The 13,498-nt window shown below is 36.2% G+C and overlaps 1 protein-coding gene across 1 annotated transcript in view; it reads right to left on the bottom strand.

Moving 5' to 3' along the window:
* The window catches only part of znf407 (zinc finger protein 407), a 42,908-nt gene that overhangs the window by 18,959 nt on the left and 10,451 nt on the right, over positions 1-13,498 (bottom strand). The window contains exon 3 of the mRNA XM_049476826.1: positions 12,872-12,986. Coding sequence (XP_049332783.1) covers positions 12,872-12,986 — 115 coding nt within the window. The remainder of the gene's footprint in view (positions 1-12,871; positions 12,987-13,498) is intronic.

Genomic DNA, 13,498 nt, shown 5'->3' with positions numbered 1-13,498 from the left:
AAAGGACTATACTAAAGAATAGTTAAAAATGCTATACTAAAAGTGTTACTTTTAGATACTGTACTAAAAAAAAATATTGAAAGGACTATACTAAAGAATAGTTAAAAATGCTATACTAAAAGCATTACTTTTAGATACTGTACTAAAAAAAATATTGAAAGGACTATACTAAAGAATAGTTAAAAATGCTATACTAAAAGTGTTACTTTTAGATACTGTACTGAAAAAAAATATTAAAAAGACTATACTAAAGAATAGTTAAAAATGCTATATTAAGTGTTACTTTAAGATGCTGTACTTATTTTCTTTTTTTTAAAAAAGACTATACTAAAGAATTGCTAACATTCTATACTAAAAACATTACATTAAGATGCTCTACTGAAAAAAAGTACTAAAAAGACTATAAAAATGATGTCCTAAAAGTACTAAAAGCTTTACTGTAAGATGCTGTACTGAAAAAAAGAATTGAAAGACTATACTAAAGAACTGCTAAAAATTCTGTACAAAAATACAGCACAAAAACTGCAGTATTGAACACACTGTACCAAAAAACATTTTTTCTAATGCCATGCTAAACTGCTGTACTAAAAAACATGCTTTTATGTTATACAAAAAAAAATACTGAAAGGACTATACCGCAGAACTGCTAAAAATGCTGTACTAAAATACAGCACAAACATGATCTAGAAACAATTACATTCAATTAAGCAAATATATGTGTGCTTGTATGTGAGTGTGTGTGTGTGTGTGTGTGTATGTGTGCAGCAGGTGTGATTTCAGCAGCAGAGACAGATACGCTCTTCTTTCTGTCACACACACACACACACACACACACACACACACACACACACACACACATATATATACACGCACATACACACACTGATCACTCTGCAGATTCTAGCTGTCACAAACAATGAGGACGGAGGAATACAAGCCCACACACTAACCACACAAACACACACACACGAAAACACACACCTCAGTAATTGACAGGTCTTCAAATCGACCTGAAACCCACACAGACGTGCGTACATATGCACACACACACACACTCACACACCATTCATTTGATAATAATCCCAAAATCAATAAGATCAATAACAGGAAAAGAGATCAACGTATTAAAGAAAGAGAGAGAATCTCTCAAAACCTGAAAATAAAAGGGGCTGTACACAAAGGGGAGGAGTCTAAGTCTATCTGTCAACAACCTGAAGTAAACAAATAAACAAACACGAGTCATAGAGAGATAGCTGAACCTGAGCAGACAGCACAAACATACACACACATGCTCTTACTCTTTGGCTTCACCTTCAGAATATGCAGAATTCATTCATGTTACAGCACTCAGAATCAGAACTGACACTGAGTACTGTGTGTGTGTGTGTGTGTGTGTGTGTTGAAACTATGAAAATGATTACATATAAACATGCAAATACATTGTAGAATAAGTGTAGAACTGACATGGCTTTGTGTAAAAAAATGCTCTACAAGTGTCTACATAATCCAAACGCTCAAATGTAGGAGGCACTCCATAATCCCCTATATTGTTCAAATGATCCAAACACTCATTCTAACAGACTGTAATACAGTACATGATACATAGGGGGCGCTTTATGATGCTCTATAATGTTCATATGGTCTAAATGCTCATTCTAACAGACAGTAATAAAATACATGATGCATAGGGGGCGCTCTATGATGCTCTGTAATGTTTATATGATCCAAACACTCATTTTGACAGAATGTAATACAGTACAGGAAGTGTAGGGGGCGCTCTATAATGCTCTATATTGTTCAAATGATCCAAACACTCGTTCTGACAAACTGTAATACAGAACAGGATGTGTAAGTGGGCGCTCTATAATGCCCTATGCAAGACTGCAAAGCACTACATGAAGCGTAGGGGGTGCTTTATAATGCTCTATAAATATTCATATGATCTAAATGCTCCTTCTAACAGACTGTAATACAGTACATGATGCATAGTGGGCGCTCTATGATGCTCTATAATGTTCATATGATCCAAACACTCATTCTGACAGACTGTTACACACTACAGGATGTGTAGGGGGTGCTCCATAATGCCCTATATTGTTCAAATGATCCAAACACTCATTCTGACAGACTGCAAAGCACTACAGGAAGTGTAGGGGGCGCTCCATAATGCTCTATAAATGTTTGTATGCTCTAAATGCTCATTCTAACAGACTGTAATACAGTACATGATGCATAGGGGGCGCTCTATGATGCTCTATAATGTTCATATGATCCAAACACTGATTCTGATAGACTGTAATACAGTACAGGAAGTGTAGGGGGTGCTCTATGATGCCCTATATTGTTCAAATGATCCAAACACTCATTCTGACAGACTGTAATACACTACAGGATGTGTAGGGGGCACTCTATGATGCCCTATATTGTTCAAATGATCTAAACACTCATTCTGATAGCCTGTAATACAGTACAGGATGTGTAGAGGGTGCTCTATGATGCTCTATTATGTTCAAATCATCCAAACACTCAATCTGACAGACTGTAATACAGTACAGGAAGTGTAGGGGGCGCTCTATAATGCCCTATATTGTCCAAATGATCCAAACACTCATTCTGACAGACTGTAATACAGTACAGTATGTGTAGAGGGCGCTCTATAATGCTCTATAATGTTCAAATAATCCAAACACTCATTCTGACAGACTGTGATCCAGTACAGGGTGTGTAGAGGGCGCTCCATAACGCTCTATAAATGTTCATAAGATCTAAATGCTCATTCTAACAGACTGTAATACAGTACATGATGCATAGGGGGCGCTCTACAATGCCCTATATTGTTCAAATAATCCAAACACTCATTCTGACAGACTGTAATACAGTACAGGATGTGTAGAGGGTGCTCTATGATGCTCTATAAATGTTCATATGATCCAAACACTCATTCTGACAGACTGTAATACACTACAGGATGTGTAGGGGGTGCTCTATGATGCTCTATAATGCTCATATGATCCAAACACTCATTTTGACAGACTGTAATACACTACAGGATGTGTAGGGGCGCTCTATAATGCCCTATATTGTTCATATGATCCAAACACTCATTCTGACAGACTGCAAAGCACTACAGGAAGCATAGGGGGCGCTCTATGATGCTCTATAATGTTCATAAGATCCAAACACTCATTCTGACAGACTGTAATACAGTAGAGGATGTGTAGAGGGCGCTCTATGATGCTCTATAATGTTCATATGATCCAAACACTCATTCTGACAGACTGTAATACAGTACAGAAAGTGTATGGGGCACTCTATGATGCTCTATAATGTTCAAATGATCCAAACGCTCATTCTGATAGCCTGTAATACACTACAGGATGTGTAGAGAGTGCTCTATGATGGTCTATAATGTTCATATGATCCAAACACTCATTTTGACAGACTGTAATACAGTAGAGGATGTGTAGAGGGCGCTCTATGATGCTCTATAATGTTCATATGATCCAAACACTCATTCTGACAGACTGTAATACAGTACAGAAAGTGTATGGGGCACTCTATGATGCTCTATATTGTTCAAATGATCCAAACACTCATTCTGACAGACTGTAATACAGTACAGAAAGTGTATGGGGCACTCTATGATGCTCTATAATGTTCATATGATCCAAACACTCATTTTGACAGACTGTAATACAGTAGAGGATGTGTAGAGGGCGCTCTATGATGCTCTATAATGTTCATATGATCCAAACACTCATTCTGACAGACTGTAATACAGTACAGTATGTGTAGGGGTCGCTCTATAATGCCCTATATTGTTTAAATGACCCAAACACTTATTCTGATAGACTGTAATACAGTAGAGGATGTGTAGGGGGCGCTCTATAATGCCCTATATTGTTCAAATGATCCAAACACTCATTCTGACAGACTGTAATACAGTACAGGAAGTGTAGGGGGAGCTCTACAATGCCCTATATTGTTCAAGTGATCCAAACACTCATTCTGACAGACTGTAATACACTACAGGATGTGTAGAGGGCGCTCAATGATGCTCTATTATGTTCAAATCATCCAAACACTCAATCTGACAGACTGTAATACAGTACAGGAAGTGTAGGGGGCGCTCTATAATGCCCCATATTGTTCAAATGATCCAAACACTCATTCTGACAGACTGTAATACAGTACAGGATGTGTAGGGGGCGCTCCATAATGCTCTATAAATGTTCGTATGCTCTAAATGCTCATTCTAACAGACTGCAATACAGTAAACGATGCATAGGGGGCGCTCTATGATGCTCTATAAATGTTCATATGATCCAAATGCTCAGGCATTTAGCAAAGATGTGGTCCACACAAATAAGCCCAGCGATTCGAAAATATGCATTATTACACACATTGTCAGCCACCAATATCAGGTTAAAGTTGTTATTGTTAAAATAAAAGCTTAGGTATACATATTTTTCAGTTAATATAAGGTATTTTAAGCAAAAAGTAATATGGTCAATAGTAGGGGTCGCCAAAACTGTAATTCTTTAAAAACTCTTTTTCTTTTACAGCCAAACGAGGCCTGGATGTTAATCTACACAGATTTCTCTCCTGAAAACTGTTTATTTGGGTGAGTAAAATGCTTCTGTGCCACCTATAAATTTCAACATTTTGACTGAATCCCTTCTAGACAGCTAGCTTAGCGCAGCTCTTCCACCCAGCTAACAAATTAGCGCCATTTGCTCCAGTATAAGACCTAAATCCATAGTAAACTCCATCTTTTACTTTTTTTTTTAGAAACTTACAGATACCGCTTTTAATCCCAAATGCCCTTGTTTTCCAGGGGCTGTGTGTTATTTGCAGTTTGCTCTTCTAATTTCCTAAATTAGCCACCTGTGGTAAACACTGTAACACTGTAGCAACATACGGAAAATAAGCAGTCACAGAATTAGCCTTTGAATAAAAGGTACATATGTTATTTACTGTGAGTTCTCTAATAGTGGAATGTGCACTAACTGTTAGCTGGGTAACTAGCTAAGCTAAGAAAATACCCACATAACAAGCCGTTTTTATAAAAAGTCGATGTGCTATTTGGGAGTTTTGTTTTTGCTGCCTTCATGACCAGAGTTTTTCCAGGGATTTCCATGCATTTTTTAACAAGCCAAATCACAAAATCACATGCTGCACATCTTATAAAGGTGTAACTATGAGAGACGAGAGTAAGCATCCTGGACTGGAATGGATTCCACACAGATTATGTGAGGAATTTGCTGTGAAAATTGCGACAATGATGCAAAATATTTTAAAAATCATATACTGTTCAAAAAAGAAGGGGTGATTTTTAACAAACAATTTATTGGTTAACAGCTTACAGCTAGTAAGTAGCAATTAAAATAAACTGAGCTTTAAAAACATTTTTTTTATGTAAATTTACAAAGCCTTTGTCTGTAGTTAAGCAGCTGCACTCTCTACTACAGCATTTACACACTTACACAGCACATTCACACTTTCGCCATGTTTACTAGCAAAAGACACAGAAACACAGAGAACTCTGTAACTATTAAAAGTATAAGTCTTTTCCTTAAATAAATTACAGGTGAAGCCATAGAGCTGTGAGTACTGTTTCCTACACCTTCAAAAGACTCTTGGAAACTGGAGAAAACTGCTACAGGAACATGTCTGGCTCAGTGGTGGACTTAGCAATTTGGGGGCTCAAGGCGAATTTAGCTAGGGGGCCCATCAACATTAATATGCGAGAAATAAATTTCAGATATAACACCATATGTCAAAATGGAAACTATTTATTAAAAAAAAAATAGTTAAAAAAGGAAATTAAACATATCTTTAAATAAAATATACATCTGAATGCCAAAAAAAATAAAGCAGTGTGACTGAGAGCATTTGTGTGAGTGAGTCAATCAGTAATTTTTATCTAGAATTGTAACTGAACTTAATGATAAAGAATAATTATCAATCACAGCAACATGTAGATCTGAGTGAGTGATGAAGAGTGTCCCTGTGTGTGTGTGTGTGTGTGTGTGTGTGTGTGTGTGTGTGAGAGTGAATGAGAGAGAGAGAGAGAGAGAGAGAGAGAGAGAGAGAGAGAGAGAGAGAGAGAGAGAGAGATTTTAAACATACAAGAATCACCATTTATAAACGTGTGAATTACTGTCCAAAGGGCCCCAATTACCAGCTGTAGGCCTATGGGAAGTTTGCAGCTAGTCAGGGGGACCCTACAGTGGGCTGCAGTGGGAGGGGCCCAAGGCCGTTGCCTAGCAATGCCTCTATGCAAAGACCGCCTCTGGTCTGGCTGACCCACATGGAAACAGCTTTAGTCTTTAAATCAGCTTAACATTGAACTAAGACTAGGGAAGGGTAAAATTTGAGGTCTGACAGGTGAAGACAGTAATAAAGTAATTGGTAAGACGAGAAAATAAAAGAGCAGCTTGTCTAGACCATAAAGCACTGCTTCTGGACAACTACTGTAGTGTATATTAACAAATAAAATAATTTGAGCAGATAAACCATCGTATATTTCTGGTTTATACTGTCTGCAAGCCTTTTGTTTTACGGTATGCATTTTCCACACTGTCCCAACTTGTTCTGATTTGTTCTGGTAGTAAATTACCCATTAATTAATTGAGAGAGAATTTTCATAATTAGTTCATTATTCCGTGTCTTGCTTTGTAAGTGAAGCACAACTGTCAGCACTGCTGATTAAACAGATCTGTTAGAGGAACAGTGATGATGATTAGAACTCTGCAGGGAACGCCCAGAACACAACAGCCGCTCCGTTCCGGCACTCTGTTTCCCATCATCCCCTGCAGCGATTCACTCGCAACACCATTAAAGTTCATATTAATAATCAGAACACATCAAACATGAGCTGATAATCAGTAATGCAGCACACCGCCATAATAAACTTCACCCAGAACCCGCTAACCTTTCACATAGTAGCCTAACCTAGTTCACTCTCTTTGTGTGGTGAAGATGATGAAAATAATAAAAATAATAATACAAAAAAAAAATATATATATATATATATATATAATAATTATAATAGTTCTTTACGGTCTCCTGTCACTGTGGGAACATGTGGTCCTCACAGAGATAGTAATACATGGAATGCACACACTTTTACCTCTAAGGCTCTTCAAAAAAGGCACTTCCTTTAAATTCAGCCCTATGCAAATGAGGAGAGGTAATTTGCATTTTACAGTATTTAGCTCTGCATATTTTCTGGCCGAGCCGATTGCTGATTTGCGCTTTCCTGCTGTCGGCGATAAGATTTCCATATTCTGTGCAGATTTTACTGACAGTATTAATTCAGATGAGAGTAAAGCAGGTCTGTAAGAGTCTTTAATTATGTCCTCAAAGCGTTTCTCTGTCTTACAGCTCTCAGACAATCATCTTCAATCCTTAAGAGTTTACAGATCAGTCCTCAGATCTTAGTCCTCATTCCCACCATCAGTCCTCAGACCTCAGTCTTTACTTTCCTGTCCTCCATCTTCAGTTATTATTCAATTTTCAGTTCTTTGTCTTCGGTTCTCAGGCTTTAATCTTTAGTATTTTGTCCTCGATTTTCAGATGATGTTTTTAATCCTCAATTCTTAGTTATCTGTCCTTATTCTTTTGTCCTTTGTCTTCATTGCTTAGATTTTTTCTCAGTCCTCAATTCTTAGTTGTGTCTTTCGTTCCGGTTTTTAATTCTTAGTCTTCTGTCCTCAGTCCTTGGTACTTTATCTTTAGTCGTCTTTTTGTAATCTTTAACCATAAGTCTTCTGTTCTCAATATTCAATCGTTAGTCTCCTGTTGTTAGTCTTAAGTCTTCTCTTCCCAATCCTCTAATCTTAGTATTCTGTTCTCTGTCTTCGGTCTTTGTATTTATTTATTTGTTTTTTTAAGCCTTAATCCTTAGTCTTCTGATCTCAATCTTCTGTCATCCGTCTATAGTTATCTGTTTTCAAGCCTTAATCCTTAGCTATCTGTGCTCTGTCTTTTGTCATTCATCTTTAATTATCTGTTTTCAAGACTAATCTTTAGTCTTCTGACCCCAGTCCTCAGTCTTCGGTCCTCAGTCATCAGTTTTAAGCCTTAATCCTTAGTCTTCTATCCTCTGTCTTCAGTCCTCCGTCCTGTGGCTTCAGCCCGATGTGTCTTAGTTCCTTTGTCTTTAGTCATCTTTTTTCATATCTTAATCCTTAGTCTTCTGTCCTCAGTCTTCTTTTCTCAGTCATCAGTATTCTGTCCTGTCTTTAATTGTATGTTTTCAATCCTTAAACTCTAGTGTTCTGTCTTCAGTCTTCACTCCTCTGTCTTCAGTTGACTTTTTGTCAAACCTCAATTCTTAGTCCTTTGGCCTCAGTCCTCAATATCTTTTCATCTGTCTTTAGAGTTCTGTTTTGAATCCACAGTCATCTGTCCTCTGTACTCAGTCTTCTGTTCTCAATATCTCAATGTCTTTTTTCCTCAGATCTCAGTCCTCAGCAGACTTTCTAAACTATTCTAAATACTAACAACTCTTGTCTTTATATATTAATCTCTCATTTTAAAGCCTAATTCTTTAAATCCTGTTCTTTGAACCTTTAACCATGCACGCCAAACTCCACTTTACAATAATAAACCCTTACTATACTCCAGTCTCTTTGGCTCTGCTCACCACAGAAGACACCACAGATTCCCCAACTCCAAGCCAACACTAACACTAGTTACACCACACTAGTGAAAACATACTCCTGATTATAGACTATTAAGGGTTTTTAAATATATTTTATTTATTCTGTTTTTCTGGGTTTATTTACATGGTTGCCATGTAAATAAACATTTCATTGTGAGTTTTGCATTTCGTTGTCTTGTAATTTCTCAGTGACAATAACGTTAATCCTAATCTAATTTACTCTAATTAGTAAATACTAATATACTTATACCTTTAATGATTTTTGTATGTAAAAGTGTTTACACTTTCCATGATACTTTTCAGTATGATAAACAGTGATGTCTGTACCTGGGTGGGGTTTGACTAATGAAACATTGCCATCTACAGCCCATCCCAGCGGACACACTGACCAGCTTACTGCACCATACATCACACATATTAAAGCAGTGTACAGCAAACAAAGCGCAGGGAAAACATTTTTTTAATAAATCTCACTAGTTTGAGCTCTTATTAAAGCTTTAACGGAATACACATACATTTCAGTAATTTACTGACCCCTAAAACACTGACCTAATAGAGCACACAGAGTACATATCGTTGTTTTTAATTATTCTGATTATTGCTTAACTTTATAAAACTACAGCCTACAAAGAAATCACATTTTTCAGCTTTTTTGACTTTCTATTCTTATTTCTTATCATGCATGCGTCCACCCTGTTACAGGAAACTCCCAGGTGGACAGTAACAGGATGGTCAATCTCAGCAAAAAAAATTGCATTCGGTGATTGATTACTAAACACTAATTAAAGCAAGAGTCTTTAGTCCATTGAAAATAAAACAGGATGAAGGTTGGAATGTCACTCACAATATAAATAGCTTAATATTTTTATTAAATCAAAACTTTTAACTTTTTTTAACATAACCAAAGTTATAAAAAGTATTGACATTTATTATTCAGGTAGAGGTATAAATACTAGGGTTTAAAATACTTGTGTAGATGTTGATGCTAATAAAGAAAGTTAATTAGCTCCTGTATGTAAAAACAGTGCTGTTACACAGTGTTTATATGGAATTTGGACAAATATGCTGCGGACACAAAAGGCACATTATATTAATATTGATCCTGATGCTCATTAGTGAAACACTGCTACCATTTTTCTGCTGACCCTCAGCTGAGTAAATTCAGCACTTTTAATACTAATAAACCAGCAGCTTTATTATTTGTTTCTATGTGTATTTGCTTATTTTTGCTGATGTGAGAGGTCAGCTGTTCCACACTGCCTTTGTTTATCTCTGATTAAAAACTGTGCTTCTCTAAGGACACTGAAAATCACTATCCAGCTCAAATTCTTATTAAAGCTGTGGGATAAATTATGACAGAGGTGGGTCTTACTTTTTAATGATTACAGCCCAGAATTACCTTAATTAAGGATATTCATTTTACTAGTCGCACTTAATTTTGCTGATTTTGTTTTCTGTGGCAGGAAAAGTCTATCCACTTAAATTCATACAATTCTTTTCTGTAACTCTCTTTAAAGTATATACATTAATTTTTAATGTTTAAATTAATCTGGTATCGGTTATTTTAATCCCTTTTCAGTTCTAAATCTTTCTTTTAAGGACAGTGCACCATCTACTGTCTTCAACACGCCATTAATGGACATTATTACCCAGCCGGCAGCAATGAGATGAGAAAGGAGTTCTCAGAAGGTCAATCAAAGAGTTCAGTTAAGAGTCTGCAGTGTGGAACTATTTTGCATTAGAGTGGGACATTAAAATATAACTCAATATCTAAAATTATATACAAATATGACTGAAATTCTCTGTTTGAGTGAACAGAGTAGAGGCTGATTAGCTAACGCTAATACTAATACACACAAGCTCTAGAAACCCAAATCATAGCACATTCTCCACCTATGAAACCACTTATTGTTATTTCACATTAATAACTGACAAGCAACAACAGATACAGAAACAGAGAGTATACCACCATAGCTGGATTACTGACCGGGCCAGTGGGACCAGCGTCCAGGGGCCCTTGAGGTCAGGGGGGAGCAGGGGGGCCTTGGCCCAAAACATTTTGCGATGCCTATCAACATTTACAATACAATTTTTTTTCCAAGGCCCTACATTTTAAGGATCCTCTGACTATTATGGACTTTGACCCCAGGGCCTTTTGGAAGCCCTAGCAATGCTTTTGGGCCCCTTATGACAATGGATAAGGCGTTGAGGCACTCCTCTGACTTCGACTTCTGGCTATTAGGGGTCCTAGGAATGAGGGGGGCATATTTTTAGAGGGCCCTGGTTATGAGAGCCCCTACCAGGGCACCCTAGGTAAGAGCAAGGCCCTTGATATAGAGGACGCCTGCCCTTGACTTCTAGGTTAGGGGGGGCCCAGATTACCCTTAATCCGTCCTTGTCTACCACTACACTCAATCACACACATACACTCCTGCACGCACACACACACAGGAACCAAGAGCTAAATAATCAGAGTTGATGATAACACACTATAAAGCACTAAACACACTATATAGCTATATAGACTAAACACACTATATAGCTATATAGACTAAACACACTATATAGCTATATAGACTAAACACACTATATAGCTATATAGACTAAACACACTAACTATATAGCTATATAGACTAAACACACTATATAGCTACAAAGCACTAAACACACTATATAGCTATAAAGCACTAAACACACTATATAGCTATATAGACTAAACACACTATATAACTATATAGACTAAACACACTATATAACTATGTAGACTAAACACACTATATAGCTATAAAGCACTAAACACACTATATAGCTATAAATCACTAAACACACTATATAGCTATAAAGCACTAAACACACTATATAGCTATATAGACTAAACACACTATATAGCTATATAGACTAAACACACTATATAGCTATATAGACTAAACACACTATATAGCTATATAGACTAAACACACTATATAGCTATATAGACTAAACACACTATATAGCTATATAGACTAAACACACTATATAGCTATATAGACTAAACACACTATATAGCTATATAGACTAAACACACTAACTATATAGCTATAAAGCACTAAACACACTATATAGCTATATAGACTAAACACACTATATAACTATATAGACTAAACACACTAACTATATAGCTATATAGACTAAACACACTATATAGCTACAAAGCACTAAACACACTATATAGCTATAAAGCACTAAACACACTATATAGCTATATAGACTAAACACACTATATAGCTATATAGACTAAACACACTATATAGCTATATAGACTAAACACACTATATAGCTATATAGACTAATATAGTGTGATTAGTCTATATAGCTATATAGTGTGTTTAGTCTATATAGCTATATAGTGTGTTTAATCTATAGCTATATAGACTAATCACAATATATAGCTATATAGACTAAACACACTATGTAGCTATATAGACTAAACACACTATATAGCTATATAGACTAAACACACTATATAGCTATATAGACTAAACACACTATATAGCTATATAGACTAAACACACTATATAGCTATATAGACTAATCACACTATATAGCTATATAGACTAAACACACTATATAGCTATATGGACTAAACACACTATATAGCTATATAGACTAATCACACTATATAGCTATATAGACTAAACACACTATATAGCTATAAAGCACTAAACACACTATATAGTTATATGGACTAAACACACTATATAGCTATATAGACTAAACACACTATATAGCTATATAGACTAATCACACTATATAGCTATATAGACTAAACACACTATATAGCTATATAGACTAAACACACTATATAGCAGTATTTTCTTTTTTAAAAAGTCACTACTAAACTAAATAAATCAGTTCAGAAATGTATCATTATATAAACAAAAAAAAGAGGGCAAAATAACCTGTAATAACCAATATAACATCCCGGTGCCAAACCCACTCCCTTTACCTCACCTGCACAAACAGATTGAGTGGAATGTAATTTTCTCACTTACGAGATTCTATGTGTTAAACCTGAACTGCTGACAGATAAAATCTGTGAAATCTTAACGTGTTCAGAAAATTCACTGAACTGTGCTTCATTCTAATGAGTTTTCTTAACATCCTCCAGAAAAGCACTGGCGCTCCCTGTGGCTGAGATAGCTGAGATATCGCCACACTCACCCGCAGATGTGGCATTTGTACTCCCTCATGCCCAGGTGCCTCTTGACGTGGTTCCGTGCATCTCCGAGCTGCGCCGTAGCAAAATTACAAATTTTACACCTGAACGGCTTTGACCCTGTAAACAAAACACAACCAAAAACAAACAAACATCACTATCAACCAATCACGGAGAAGATACAACAATACAGATACATATAAAGCTCCAGAAAAAACTAAGAGACCATTTCAAAATCATCAGTTTCTCTGATGTTCCTATTTATAGGTTTATGTTTGAGTAAAATGAGCATTGTTGTTTTATTCTTTAAACTACAGACATTTTCCCAAATTCCAATTAGAAATATGGTCATTTAGAGCATTTATTTGTAAAAATAGAGAAATGTTTGAAAAAACAAACAAGATGTAGAGCTTTCAGACCTCAAATAATGCAAAGAAAACAAGTTCATATTCATTTAGAAACAACCAGTCTTTTACAATGCTCTCCACCAGTCTTTCACACTGCTTTTGGGTGAAGTTTGCAAAAGACCATAAGGATTGGACCATAGAGGACTGGAGTCATTTAGATCATAAAGATCACTCTCTCTGACGACTCCAAATTTCAGCTTTACCCAACAACTGGTCATCTAATGA

The sequence above is a fragment of the Astyanax mexicanus genome, chromosome 4 (genome assembly GCF_023375975.1).
Source record: "Astyanax mexicanus isolate ESR-SI-001 chromosome 4, AstMex3_surface, whole genome shotgun sequence".
Classification (NCBI taxonomy): Eukaryota; Metazoa; Chordata; class Actinopteri; order Characiformes; family Acestrorhamphidae; genus Astyanax; species Astyanax mexicanus.
The sequence above is the reverse complement of the archived record's forward strand: the minus strand, read 5'-3'. Positions and strand labels throughout refer to the sequence as shown.